This window comes from Leuciscus leuciscus, assembly GCF_965113295.1.
Source record: "Leuciscus leuciscus genome assembly, chromosome: 13".
NCBI lineage: Eukaryota > Metazoa > Chordata > Actinopteri > Cypriniformes > Leuciscidae > Leuciscus > Leuciscus leuciscus.
This window is the reverse complement of record NC_138737.1, coordinates 29,487,964-29,503,345: the sequence shown is the minus strand read 5'-3', so window position 1 is coordinate 29,503,345 and position 15,382 is coordinate 29,487,964. Positions and strand designations below refer to the sequence as shown.

The window sequence follows — 15,382 nt, the reverse complement described above, 5'->3', positions numbered from 1 at the left end:
AGGGGGTTTGGAATGCAGAGCGTTCTGTCTAGGGTGCTATAAAATGTTGGAGGAGCCGTAAAAGTTGCCGACTAGCTGGAGCCGATGTGTGATTTGTATTTGTTTGAAGCTCACCGCGTGGTGCGGTTTGTTGATTTTGAGGAGGGGGTCTGTTTGATAACCTCATGATTCACTTGATGCAGAACCCATCTGGCAGGATGTTATTGTCATTGTTGCTACAAGAGAATGATATGATTGCAAGAATTTGAGTTAAGGACCATTAGCCTGTGCCATCTAGAGTTTCATTACAGAACTTTGTATTTGCCAGAATCACAAGTTACTAGGAATTCATTTAAAACCTTCAAAAGTACGGTCTCGGTAGAGTGATGTTTTCTAAAACCAGATTGAAAAATCATATAATCGGCTAAAAAAAATTCAATTGTTGGAGAATTGTTTACTCCAGAATCCTTGTAATAAAAGACAAATTGGAGATGGGTCTAAAATTGGCTAACACTGTGGGGTCTAGGTTCTGTTTTTTAAGCAAGAGGTAGACTGTTGCATGTTTCTAAACAGCTATTTATCATAATCAGGAGATGCGGACCAACTACATAAAAAAAATGTTTAAGGAAATATGGAGCAATAATATAAATAGAGGATCCTGAAGGCTTAAGCTATTTCTTGAAGATAAGTGCCAGAAATGGGTTTGAAATTACTAAAACAGCAGTGCAAACAGGGGAAGTAAAGGGATCAGAGGAAAAGGGAATCATCCCCAATCTTATATCCCTTATTTTGTTGACAAAGAATTTTAATAAAGTCTTCACACATAGCACAGCGAGCATAGAGCAGAGCATCTAGCTTGCCATTGGCTGTGCTGCAGCAACTGCACATCCTATGGCGAGGAGGCTGAGACGCGCGGACCAATCAGGGCGCTTTGTGCCAGAGCGCGTCCAAGCCCGCCAGAAGGGGCGTGGCTTATGACTATATAAGCCCGGCCAGCTCGCCATAGAGTCAGATTTAATCTCCTTCAGCGAAACTTCACATCATTGACTTCTCCAGAGATCTCGCCGTCGAAGTGCACCTTGCAGCGGAACGAGCGACCTGCCAGCTAAGCAGATTCAGAGGACCGGCACCGCCTCCCTGAAATCGCCGTTAACTTGCAGCTATCCGGCGAGAGAAGCCTATATCCTTTTCAAAGCTTTTCAGCGTGTTCGCCGTCGCAACACCTGCTTTAAGAGCAAATTTCCGGGAGCGTTGTTGCAAATGCCTCTCACTAACTGTTCCACAGCAATAAACATTCATGAAAATTGAGCCTCATTACGGCAGCTCAGTCAGAGCGAATAAAGAGTGTATCAATAGCAGCCCCCCTTTCAGTTCAGGCGGCTCGTATTGTTCATACATCAGTCGCAAAGCCCGCTACAAAGCTCGCACCGCTGATAATAAACGCTGCCCCGCTCGCGTCATGCATACAGACCCTAGCCTCCCGGGCCGAGGCCTGGCAGGCCATCCCTGGGATATCAGACTGGGTTATCAACACAGTAAAACGGGGATACTTGCTCCAGTTCACTCGCAGGCCCCCGCGCTTTTGCGCAGTGATAGAGACCTCGGTGAAAGGCAGTGTAGCACACAGTGTAGTTTTCGACTCTATACTAATGAGAGCGAGCCTCTCGCCAGAGTGCGTCCTTGCCATTCAACGGCTTGTGGCTTCGTTCACAGTGGGCTCACACAGACGGCTAAGGACGTTTCAGAGGGTCCTGGGTCTCATGGCCTCAGCATCGTCAGTACTCCAACTGGGCTTACTTTACATGCGCCCTTTGCAGCTCTGGCTGAAGCGCAGAGTGCCAGCTCATGCATGGCGCTCCGGCCATCTGCGTATCAAAGTGGACCACAAATGTGTCAGAGCTCTTGCTCCGTGGAAACGCTCTGACTGGTATCAGATATGGGAGAGGTCTCAAGGAGGAAGGTGATCTCAACAGATGCCTCCAACCTGGGTTGTGGGGCCCTGTGCGAGAACAGGCCAGTCGACGGCCTCTGGTCGAGCCCGGAGCGGCGCTTGCATATCAACTGCCTCGAAATGAGAGCAGTCTACCTGGCCCTGAAGTTTTTCCTACCAGAACTGAGGTGGTGATGGTGGCCACTGGTGGTGTCCTACATAAACCGCCAGGGTGGCCTCAGATCAGCCAACCTGGGCAGAATGGCCAGACTTCTCCTCCTTTGGGCTCAGGCCAACCTGCGCTCGCTGAGAGCAGCACATGTGCCAGGCATCCTGAACCAGGGTGCGGACATGTTATCCAGAGACAAAGTCGACCCAGGGGAATGGTCTCTCCACCCGCAGGTGGCTCACTTGATCTGGAACACCTTTGGCAGGGCAGAGGTCGACCTCTTCGCCTCAGAAGGCAACGCTCTGTGCCCAATATTCTTTTTGAAGAAAAAGGATGCGTTGGCCCACAATGGCCCAACCTCCCCCTCTATGCGTTCCCTCTGGTCGCTATGCTCCCACAGGTCATCGAGAGGATAAGGGAGAGCAAGTGCCCAATCCTTCTCATAACCCCGCTCTGGCCTTCCAGGACCTGGTTCCTAGAGCTGATGGAGCTGCTGAAATTAGCACCATGGTCCATATTGCTGAGGAAGGACCTCCTCACGCAGTCAACAGGTCAATCTGGCATCCCCGCCCAGACCTGTGGGCCCTACACGTATGGCCCCTCAATGGGTACCCGGGGACCTCCCAGAGGGAGTCCAGAACACCATAAGAGAGGCTAGAGCTCCGTCTACGAGACACCTCTATGCCTCGAAGTGGGCAGTGTTCACGAACTGGTGCACTGCTCGGGGTGTAGAAGCTGCATGTGAGTTACATCTAGTACTCTCTTTTCTACAGGAGCTGCTGGACGCGGGCAGGACCCCCTCCACACTCAAAATATACGTGGCAGCCATAGCAGCTTTCCACGCTCCTGTGGCTGGTCAATCGTTGGGAAAAAGTGATCTCATCATTCAGTTCCTTAAAGGGGCCAGAAGACTTAAGCCGCCTCGGCCTGCCTCTGTCCCCTCCTGGGACCTATTTACGGTCCTCAGGGCCCTGAAGGGGCCCCTGTTTGAGCCATTTCAGTCTACAGGCCTCAGGCTGCTCTCGCTAAAGACAGCCGTCCTGCTAGCGCTGGCGTCAGTCAAAAGAGTAGGCGACTTACAAGCGCTCTCCTCGAACAGGCCAAGGCATGGCTATGTACCTAAGGTGCTCTCAACCCTGTTCAGAGCCCAGTTTATTTCCCTATCTGCTCTTCCCTCATCCAAGGAAGATGAAGACTCAGGTCTGCTCTGCCTATTCAGGGCTCTCAGAGTCTATTTGGAGCGCTCCGCAGCATTCAGACAATGGGAGCAGCTCTTTGTATGCTTTGGCGGGCGCACCAAGGGTCGGCCAGTCACTAAGCAGAGGCTATTGAGATGGATAGTGGACGCTATCTCTCTAGCTTACACCTCTATGGGCCTTCAGTGCCCCATAGGCATGAGAGCCCATTCTACTAGAGGCATGGCCTCTTCTTGGGTCTGGTCTAGTGGTGTACCAATAGAAGACATTTGTGCGGCGGCAGGTCACCTCCAGGTCCCTGGTCTACAAGCACGGATACTCTTTGTTTAAGGTTTTTCGGGCTATGGCCCTAAAAGCTCTGGAAGCATTTTTCCTATGTTCAGGTTCCAATCGCCTGTAACCTACAGGGGCAAGCTTGTGTTTCTGTATACTCCTTCATGGGGCCCGGAACTCTTCCCTGGCCCAGGGGAGTTCATAGCTTCTATCCTATGCTATTGACTTTGCGCATGTGCTCAGAACAATAATGCGGGGTGAAGTAAAGTGGTAGCACAGTGTTTTATAAGGGGTTACCACTAGACACAACACGAAGTGACCGTTCTCGAAAGGGAACGTATTCGATTACTTACGTAACCTCGGTTCCCTGAGAATAGGGAACGAGTGTTGCGTACCCTGCCGTGCTACCACATCGGTGGGGTGTTTCGCTTCAGTCGATTTAACTTGACTCTATGGCGAGCTGGCCGGGCTTATATAGTCATAAGCCACGCACCTTCTGGCGGACTCGGACGCGCTCTGGCGCAAAGCGCCCTGATTGGTTTGCGCGCCTCAGCCAGCGCCCTGATTGGTTTGCGCGCCTCAGCCTCCTCGCCATAGGATGTGCAGTTGCTAGACACTCTGCTCTATGCTCGCTGTGCAGCTGCACTGCGTTTTAAAATAAAGGCTTCAATATTCTCGAGATAAGGAGTTTTCCCATAGCGTCTAGCTGGACGCAACACTCGTTCCCTATTCTCAGGGAACCGAGGTTACGTTAGTAACCGATTTCGCTGCTTTCACTGCTCTCCTGATATAGGGATAACAAATCTCTTAGCATGTCAAAAGAGACCTGGAGCTTGACCTTTTTCCATTTAGCCTTAGGGTATCAGGGTATCTGGGTTTATGTTGTAGAGTCTTTAAAGGTGCCACTGAGTATAAGACAATTACACAGATGGAATTAACCCTATATAGGAGCTCCTCAGAACTCCATAGATAGAGTAGCTTCACAGAACGCTAATGAAAAGGCATTTCTGGTGGTATAAGTAATTAGCAGAGACTGGAGAGCATACTGTATGTAATAAGATTAGAAGCATTAGATACACAAGGAACAGTAAACATAACAGTCTTATGATCAGAGAAACCATTTTCACACACCTCAAGGTCACAGAGGGAAAAACCATGCGATTACACTAGATCAAGTGTATGTCCTTGTGAGGAGACGGGGTGGAGGAGGGATGCAGAAAAAACTATTGAGGAACATAGATGATTTATAGGCCTCTGCTCATACTGATTGGGTAGATTTCTACCTTGTAATGCATCCTCTGAAAGCAGCATTTTTAAGTTTTCGGACTCATAATGTGCATAAAGGTGGGTCGCCAGGACTGGAATTGAGAACCACTGGGTTACTAAAATACAAATGTTATCTGGCCCAGCAATCTCTATGAAAGAATTGTAAAAACCATGAATGACTGGAAAAGTCATAGTAAATTATTGGTCAATAGGTGTAGAAAGCCTAAATCTAGTTCAATTGAATGCCTCCATCTTCTCTGTCTCTTCTTGTCCCTCCATTCTTGTCTTATTTGTCTTTTCAAGACCTGTCTTGTCTTTTCTTTTGTAGGATTGTTACAGCACTGGACTGGCTCACAGTGCACGTTCTCCTTCTCTGCCTGACCCCAGTGCCTCTTCACGCTGCTATGCCCCTCGCCCTATCCTCTCAGCACATCCAGAGGAAGGACTGCTCGTCCCTGTAGGAATGCCTGTTCGGGCCTGGCACCTGCCTATGCCAGCGGCTGCTCCCATACCTTTCACCATTCCACCCCCCACCAGCTCTCACCAGCAGGCTGCTCCATCATGAACGATGAGGTCATCAGCACTAATGCACTGGCCTGGCTGGTCTGCTCTGGAGTGTCCATCCTGGCCAATGCCTGGGGAATCCTGAGTGTGAGTGCCAAGCAGAAGAAGTGGAAGCCACTGGAATTCCTCATCTGCACACTGGCTGGCACGCACATTCTCAACATGGGCATCCCTATCACCATGTACTGTGTCATTCAGCTACGCCGACAACACTCCAACTATGAGTGGAACGAAGGACTCTGCAAGGTCTTTGTCTCCACATTCTACACCCTTACCCTGGTCACCTGTTTCTCAGTCACCTCCCTGTCCTACCATCGCATGTGGATGGTTCGCTGGCCTGTCAATTATAGGTAAGTGAAAGAAACTTGACCTGACCTTTGTTGACACAAGAATTGGATTTTAATTTTCATTTACAGTGCTAAATTCTTAAATTTTGAAAATGCCTACCTTTTTAAAAAAAATGTTGTGCTTTGAAAATGTAGGTATTGAAGGTATTGTATTGAATGAAACCATTAGTAAACTTAAAATTACCTTGGAGTTTATAAGATCAATAAAACTGATGGCCTGGTTTCACAGACAAAGCTTAGATTAAGCCAGGATTAGACCTCAGTTGAATTAGGGCATTTAAGTACCTTTTATAAACGTGTTTTAAGGTTCTTTCACACTGGCAGTTTAGTTCAAAATGGGGCACAGTTCACATAAAACAAAATTGCTAACGTGAAAGCTGTCATGCGGACCCGATCCAGAGACTACCTGAAGGAGGTCCAGTGTGAAACTTTACAAGTGTGCATCTTGAGTCAAAACAATGGCAGAAACATATTATATGTCAGAGCAATTTGCTTTCAGTTAAAAAAGCTCAAACATGCATAGTCTAGGACTAGGCTTAAGCCTGAAACCGGAAGTATGAATCATATTCCATTCAATTATGCCAATGTAAATATCTAAATAAAATTAGTGTAGTACGGTTCAATATGTAGGGAAGGAAGAGGACAGGGTTGGCTTGGGAGACTGTGGGTTTTATTCCAAAAACAAAATAAAAGTACAAAGAAAAGGTGCGCACACAGCACTGCAACATAAACTCAGTCCACAAAGGGTTCATTCACTCAAGACATCTCGCGCTCCCGCACTCGCCGCTCTCTCTCTCTCGTCACAGTCTTTTCTCCGTGCTGCTTCACGCGCGCTAACCCACAGGTCTCCCAGCTGTCTCTCTCTCGAATGATGTTTCCCCGTCGCTTATATGCGGTCTCTCCACGCCAATCACTGAAACAAGACAAAGGTGTTTGTCATTTGCACTTGACCCACTTACGCCACACCTGTCTCCTGATCCTCTCTCCTGTCACAGACTTCGCTAGACCACGCCCCCCTTGCCACAATTACATATTCATGCAAGTTAAGAAATAGTAAAATCCTTCCTTCAATGATGTTATCCGCAATGTTTTTCATATGGAGGTCAAAGCAAATTGTTGTTGAGAGTTGTTTAGAGTCGACATGAAATCAAAATTGACCCTATTTACTTTGTTAGCGCATATTACTAGTCTTGTGGTGAACAATTAATCCGAGCAAGTTAATACACAATTGTTTGCCGTGGTAAAGATCAAAATCTGAAAAGTTACTTCCATTCTGGAATGGCGTTCCTTTTCTGATGACGTCAGTTTGACTGCTTGGGTTGAAAACACAGTCGTAACTTGAGACGTTCCCTTTCGAGGGAACTCGCGCTGCATCGACGACGCCTTGGGAACGAGAATACCCAATACGCCAGATTTACAATTGCCTGTTTAAGAAACTGTCGGCAATCTAAGAAAAAAGCACCTGAGAGCCTGGGGAAGCAACCAGGTCCAGGCTACAAAACCTCACGAATGTGAGGGGCGTGGACCAACCTGCCGCATCACAAACCTCCTGAAGGGAAACCCCAGATAATAAGGCTTTAGAGGCCTGCATACCCCTAGTAGAATGAGCTCTAACCAACAAAGGGCACGGCTGGCCAGAGGACTCATAGGCAAGAGAGATAGCCTCAACTATCCACTTACTGATTGTTTGCTTAGAGGCTGGAAGGCCTTTCTTAGGTGATCCAAAGCAGACAAATAACTGATCAGATTTTCTCCACGGGGCAGCCCTGTGGACATAAGTGTCCAGTACTCGCACTGGACACAAGAGATTCAGTTTTTCCTGGTCCGAAGAGGTAAACGGAGGAGGACAGAAAGCCTGCAGCACAATAGTCCTCGGAATATTGGTTGGCACCTTAGGCACATATCCCTGTTTAGGGTATAGGAATGCCTTGACCATCCCGGGTGCAAATTCAAGGCAGGTGGGAGAAACCGAGAGGGCCTGAAGGTCTCCGACTCTTTTGATGGACGAAATAGCTTGAAGAAATATGGTCTTGAACGTCAGAAATGTTTCTGAAACCGACTCTAGGGGCTCGAAGGGAGCCCCTGAAAGGCCTTCCAGAACTATTGCCAGGTCCCAAGCCGGCACCCTAGTGCGAGTTGCAGGCCTCAGCCTCAAGGTGCCACGAAGGAAACGTATGATCAGGGGGTCTCGACCCAATGATGTAACACCCACCGGGGTGTGGAAAGCTGCAATGGCCGCCACGTAGACCTTTAAGGTAGATGGACATAAACCTGATGCAAAGCGATCTTGGAGAAACTCAAGTACTGTACTAACTGAACAGTTAACTGGATCCAACTGGCGCTGGTGACACCAAGACGTGAAAACTCTCGTAGTCTTTCCTCATAGCTGGAGCTCCAGAGCTAAGAATTGTCTCAACAACCTTAGTTGAGAGACCACTCTCTATAAGTTGGGCCCCCTCAGAGGCCAAACCCATAGTTTCCAAATCTCTGGTCGGGGGTGAAATATTGTGCCCCCCGCCTGAGACAGAAGGTCTCTCCTGATAGGGATCTCCAAGGGAGGGCCGTCGAGGAGATGAATTAGGTCCGCAAACCAAATTCGACTCTGCCAGCATGGTGCTACTAGCAGTAGACTTATCCCATCCTGGCGGACTCTCTCCAGAACTCCTGGGAGCAGAGCAACAGGGGGAAAAGCGTACAGACATAGCCTCGGCCATGTCTGTACCATAGCGTCCAGCCCCAGAGGGGGAGTGAGGGAGAACCATAGTGGGCAGTGCGTCGTGTACTGAGATGCGAACAGATCCACTTCTGCTTGGCCGTAAAATTCCCATATCTGCTCCACCGCCTCGGGGTGAAGTCTCCAATCCCCTGGCCTCAGCCCCTGCCTCGACAGGGTGTCTGCTCCTATATTTTGGCAACCTGGGATATACACTGCCCTCAGGGAGATTATTTTCCCTAGGGACCACAGGAGGATCTGGTGTGCCAGTCTGTTGAGTGGACGCGAACGCAGACCCCCCTGACGATTTATGTAAGAGACCACAGGTGTGTTGTCTGTACGGACGAGCACATGATGGCCCCTCAGGTCTGGAAGGAAATGTCTCAATGCATTGAAGACTGCCATCATCTCCAGGCAGTTTATGTGCCAAGAAAGATGATGACTCCTCCACAGACCCTGGGCTGAGCGGCCTTCCATTACCGCTCCCCAGCCGGTGAGGGAAGCATCTGTTGAGATAGAAACTCGATGGCAAGGAGCTCCCAACACCGGACCCTGGGATAGGAACCAGTGTTTTCTCCATATAACCAAGGCGTGGAAACACCGCCGCGTGATCTTGATCGTACGAAGTGGGTTTCCCCTCGGGGAGAAACCTCTGGTTCTGAGCCACCACTGCAAGGGTCTCATGTACAGTAGGCACAGTAGCACAGTATCACATTGGACGCTGCTGCTATGAGGCCCAACAGTTTCTCGAACTGGTTCACAGTCCGTGACTGGCCTAGCTTAAACTCTTTTGTGGCCTTGAGGATAGTAGCTACACGAACGGGCGATAGTGTGGCTCGCATCGTGACTGAATCCCATACCACACCAAGGTAGTGGAGAAAGCACACTCTTCTTGGCATTGAGTCTCAACCCCAATTTCTTCATGTGAGCGAGAACGACACCTCGATGCCGAACCGCTAACTGCTCTGATTCCGCCAGAATCAGCCAGTCGTCGATATAGTTCAAAATGCGGATGCCCTGCAGCCTGAGCTGCATCTACGCACTTTGTGAACGTGCGGGGCGATAGAGCTAGACCGAATGGAAGCACCCGATATTGGTATTCTTTGAGAACTTGTTCTCTCCCACCAGACTTGTGTATGTAGTAGGTGAGGTAAAGGCAGAAAGCTGGCAATGGACCAAAGGCAAGGGAGGGGGGAATAAGTTTCTGAACTTAAATCGTTTGTATTGTTTTACTATGAACACAATTATTTTAAGTATAGGCCTATATCATATTATTTACAATATACAGCATGGTTTTTGCTGTAAAAAAAGTTTTTCTATTTTTTCTTGTTGTAGTCGCGATGTTGCCCATCATAACTCGCTACAGGCATCAAAACCGTGTCTCCTTGCTGTAGATCTTCGTTTGTGTGTGACGGAGGGATACCTGCTGCTGTTTTGACTCCTTTTCACATTTTATAAGCTCTTCAAGACTTGTCAGCTCCATCATATACCATTCATATGTATGCACTTACAGCGAGCAGTTTTAGCTCAGTACACGGCATTGTTTTGGATGTTCGAAAAGTTCCATCGCAAAATATAGGTCTGTGATGGCCAGGATATATGCCACACATGATTCTTATAAATTCATCTTTGCATTGATCAATAAATGAAAAGATATTACTATATTGGTTTGTTTTAATATCTTTATTTGTCATAGAGTCAGTGCATGGGCTTAGTTATTTGGCTTAAGGTTAAAACATTAAAACCAGTTAAAATTCCTCTTTGGCTAAAATACTAAAATACCAAAATACATAGCTAATACTGTTAAAGTTCAATGTTTAATTAAGATGACTTGAAATGTTTGGTACCTGGTGTGTTGTGGGAATGGACCAGACTAGTGACAAAGAGGTTCAAATAGGAAGTTTTAATGGGAATTCTAAAGGAAGAAAGAATGTACCAACTTTGATGAAAGAATTATTTTTGCATTAACTAAAATGTATCCATGGCTTTAAATTTAGTTAAATGTATTATGTTCATTCCAGGGTTTGTGTTGCTAATGTTGTGAGAATTTGTATACGGTTTTGTTTCCCTTGTGTTAATGGTGCTGGCCACCTCCTATAAATTCAGTGTATGTCTTGTCTAGGAAGTTTCTTGTTAGTAATTGTACCTTTGAAAGGTGGTGCTGTTTTTGGTTCTTTGTCCGTTTGAGAGGCTCAGGCACGATTATGTTCCTTGGAATACTTTCTATTTCCTGTGATTTAGCCTGAATGGAACATTATTCTTGATCAATTTTACTATACATTTTTTTGCTTCTTTTTTTTCGCTCTAATGAGGCTTGAGATCACCTTTTTTTCTTGCTTAAGCAAGATTTAATAAAGACTCACAATTGAAGATAACTTTGCTCATGGCAGATCCATCACAATGTCATAAAAAAAAATTGTACTATGTTAAAAATGACATTGTGAATGCTAAGCGAACCAGGACTAAATGTATCGTTTTCTTTTTTGGTCTGGACCAAGAGAACCGAACACACCTTTACAATAATTTTTGGATTTTGTATTGAGTTTAATATATATATATATATATATATATATATATATATATATATATATATATATATATTAATTGCCTTCTGAATATAAAACACATATTGAAGGAATATAAATAAAATGTCTATTATAATGTTGCGTTATCACCATGTCTACACCAGACGTGAGCGGTGTGATTTAACGTGACAAAAGCAAATAGAAACCATTATAATTACTGATGCTGTCTACACCAGATGCAACGCAACAATTTCTATTTTTATTCAATTTTTATCTATTTTTCCCTTTCTTTTTTATTCTGACATGAGACCAAATGGATTTGCAACGCTCGGTTTGTCACATCCAATGTAGACAAGCCGGTGTAGACGCGGTGTATGTCTTCAAATTTGAACACCTGTAATCCTTCTTCAAACTGTCAGTCCAAATCCAATTTTTGTTCTTATCCAATTTAAATCTGATCAGATTTAGCAAGTGTGAACAGCAAATAAATCACATGAAATGCATTTTTTTACAAGTCTGTTTTGAGCTACATTCATATGTGGTTTGAAATCCTATTCAAATCGCATTTTTGGAAATCCGATCTGATAGGATTTCGCATGGTTTATGTGACTTTCTCATGCAACGTAAAATGTAAACGTCAGATGTTGTTATAGGAAACAGGCTGAAAGTCGTGGCAGAAACAAGGTTGTGTTGTACAATGTTCCGTACGAGCAGAAAATAACAATATAATGGAGTCATGTTTTGAAACCAGTGGAGACAACAGCACAGAATCAATCCATGCATACCAGCCTCCTACATTTCTGCTGCTGCCTCAGAAGACGCAGTAGTCCAGCGTGGCGGCTACACATTGCCATGTTGTAAACAAGACAACATCTGTATTACAAACCCCATGTTGCGGTTGTTGTTGTTTTTAGCATATACCTACCAACATAACGTCATTGCCATAGAAACCAATGCCGATATTCCGGAAAATGAAAGAGCGGAATGGGACACACAAATCGGATCTGAACATTTGCGATACACAAAGTAGACAGTCAATAATGTCCTCATGCATAGACATAAGAGGATATGTCCTTATATGCCTTCTTAGTATATTTATAAATATACCTATGCCAACTCAACTGCCTTGAAACGCGCAGCTTTGTATGATGTGTTGTCGTAATTTCCACTGAAACAGGAAACTAAGGCGGGACATATTCAATGTCTCCTCCCCCTTTTCAAATAGCCAATAGCGTTTAGTTTACCTCACAGACTCCAAGGACTGCAAGTCGTACTTGACAGCACCATGGAAGTGAATCCGAGTACTGATGATATGTTGGATTCAATAGTAGAGGTGTGAATAAATTCTAGTCATTTCATTCTTACCAATGTACAGTTGGAAAACGGAATAAAACTCGAGTAACCGAACACACATCTCCAACCAGTGGCATAATTTGTTTTAAAAAGTGGGAGGGACAGGTGTGGGGGGAGGGGGGTTGCTATACAAGATATATGTACAATAAATGTGTACAATACAATTTTTCCGGAAAAAATAGCATTACGATGTCCAGAAATCAATTTCAATAGTACACTGGGTTTAATTTGCCATTTAATGTGATCTGCTAATATTGTTAGTGCCGAGAATTTTCACGTAAATAAATCCAAGTTCTAATCCACACTCGTATAGTTTTTTTTGCTCATCAAAACCAAATATGTTTATCAGTGGTTGTTGTAACGACTGAGACAAATCAGACACAATTATTTGTCAGTTAACAAATAATATTTAAAACTCACTCTGGGATCTGTGGTCTCATCCCGCCAACAAAGGCAAGAAGGGTCTTTGGTTACCATGACTACGATCAGATAAGTTGGTTTTATTGCTGTTAAGAATGTGGTCACGTGGTCAAGACAGAGAAGAAAGAAACAGACTTTAAAACAGACTTTGCTGCATTAATTATAAGTGAAATGATCTATAAATGAACATGCATCCAAGAAACTGTGTGAATGATTTACTGTCTTGTGTACTATTATGTATTTGATACTAAGGTATGTATTTTATTATACAACCAACGGTCAATGTAACCCCATTTGTATCATGTCTCCTATCTCATTAATCCTCATTTAATGACTCACACTTTAGTGTACATCACCTTCTCTTAGAATGCAGTGTGTGTTTGTTATATCTAGCTGAGCATTAATGGACACAAACGGGAAGGCAGATGTCTAACCACACTTGAGATAGCGTCATAAATCCTCCCCGCTTGGAAATTCCCCCTTTCTTATTGGTTGAGCCAACCCTGAAAGGGTGGATCTTTCTCAGGCTTTTGGGCAGTCATGGCCTTAGTGGTTAGGGAGTTGAACTGGTAATCTAAAGGTTGCTGGTTCGATTCCAGAACCGGTGGGAAATGACTGAGGTGCCCTTGAGCAAGGCACCTAACCCCTAATCGCTCCCCGGGCGCCACACAAAGGCTGTTGCTCTGGGTGTGTGTATCCACGTTTGCAGTGTGTGTGTGTTAACTACTCACTACTCTGCTCCTAATGTGTGTGCATTAACTTGGATGGGTTAAATGCAGAGGTCAAATTCCAAGTATGGGTTACCATACTTGGCCGTCACGTGTCAGTTTCACTTTCACTTTAACCCTCTGGGGCCTAAGGTGTTTTTGGGGTCCTTGAGATGTTCTGACATGCCCTTACATTTGTGCTTTTCTCAGTTGCTTATAAACATATTAATGGCAAAGGTATAATTACACTCTATTTAGCACAAAAAGGGCTACCATAATATGTGAGCAACATGTATGTACATGTTTGTATTTTTGAGAAAATAATGTTTATGCATGGTTATTGAAAAAACTAAAAATGAAAATTTCTGAAATAAGGCCACAAAACACATACTAAATATGTGTCCATAAGACTTCTGAATAATGCATTTTGTCGCCTAGAGTTTTTTTCTTCAAAATGATGTGAAAATCATCCTGCCTAATCATTCACATAAAACAATACATTGATTTAAATTTTGTAAGACAGTTTTTGTTTGGAAAGGCAATATGCGAGTGGGCGTGATTCACACCTGAGGAGACAATGCCCCTGCATAATGAGGCTGCATAAATAATAAGCCTTTCATTCAGGTGTGTGACTGAGCCACAAGAAAGAATGCAAGCACAATATATATATATATATATAATTGGTTCACAGTTGTTGTTGTTTTTTCCACAAATTGTGCTTGCAAATTGTATAATATCCAAGGTAAACATTTCTAGTAATTGTGCAGTTAATTGTTCTCATACTGTATTTTCAGATTTGGAATATATTCTCTACCCAAATGTGTCACTAATAAAACACAATAAAAATTATTTAAAGAGAAGGCTTATATTGACCTTTTAAGATTTTGTTTACATCTATCCTTGTATATATATATATATTTTTTTGTGCTATTTTATTAAAAAGGTTATAAAATTACAACAACAATTAAAATTGTAACAATATTTCCAGTGTAATCTTTCTTTGTAAAAACTAAAGTATAAATTTTATCATACGTAATTCAAAGTTAAGGATTCATTAGTTTGAATATAGCCTACATTGGAACAAACACTATAATAACATCTTAGTTGATGACTTTATTTTTGACAAAACATAGTATATATATATTTAACATATGAGCAGAAATTGGCAACATTATAAGCTTATTTGATGTGGCAGTATTTTACAGTAAAAACTTTATAATCTATCCGATTTTTGTAGTCGATTTTTACTCATCTCAGTACAGCAATAGAGTTTGGTAAAAGCTGTTCATTCATTCACACACAAAAACGCAATTCATTTTGAAACAGTATTTTTGCGTGTACAGACACTTGCGATTAGAACAAAGCAAATATAGAACTGACCTATTCCTCAGCTGGATACGTTGATCCTCGAAATGAAACTTCCAGCACTTCTGAGGTAAATTTTCCAGGATTATTATTAAAATAGTATTATTCCTCACAGCGTCGTAAAGTACATGAGTCTGAAAGTGAACTCGCGGTGTGTGTTATCCAGCTGATGTGAGCGTTTCACAGGTTTGTATGGATCGCCTCAGATAATTTGCGTTTGAATAGCGCGCGCTCTCCGTGGGCGGGGTCACATTAAAACTTAATGAGATGAGATGAGAACGACTGACATCTCTCTCTTTTCATACATATTACATAAACTGTGAATATTTGTTTTTTATAAAAATTACTTCATTTAAAAGAAGAGAATTCAAGCTTCATGCCTGTGTGTCTGTATGCCTGTTTGACTGAGTATTCGCTGAGTTACAGTTCATTTTCGGACGCGTTTCAGAACGGAATTCACTGACAGAGAGAAAGCAGAACTCACATCATGTTTATTTTTCTTTATTTGGCAAAAAGCACAACACGTTGTTTTTATTGTGAGTATACACAAAAAAAAAATACACACTTAACAGGAT

The 15,382-nt window shown here is 43.9% G+C and overlaps 1 protein-coding gene across 4 annotated transcripts in view; it reads left to right on the top strand.

Moving 5' to 3' along the window:
* The window catches only part of gpr153 (G protein-coupled receptor 153), a 90,616-nt gene that overhangs the window by 25,751 nt on the left and 49,483 nt on the right, over positions 1-15,382 (top strand). For 3 of the 4 annotated variants that reach the window (XM_082189465.1, XM_082189463.1, XM_082189464.1), the window contains exon 2: positions 5,142-5,727. The exons of the other annotated variant lie outside the window; for it this stretch is intronic. In XM_082189465.1, the coding sequence (XP_082045591.1) occupies positions 5,375-5,727 (353 nt within the window). In that variant the 5' untranslated portion in view covers positions 5,142-5,374. The remainder of the gene's footprint in view (positions 1-5,141; positions 5,728-15,382) is intronic. 4 annotated transcript variants of the gene reach the window in all.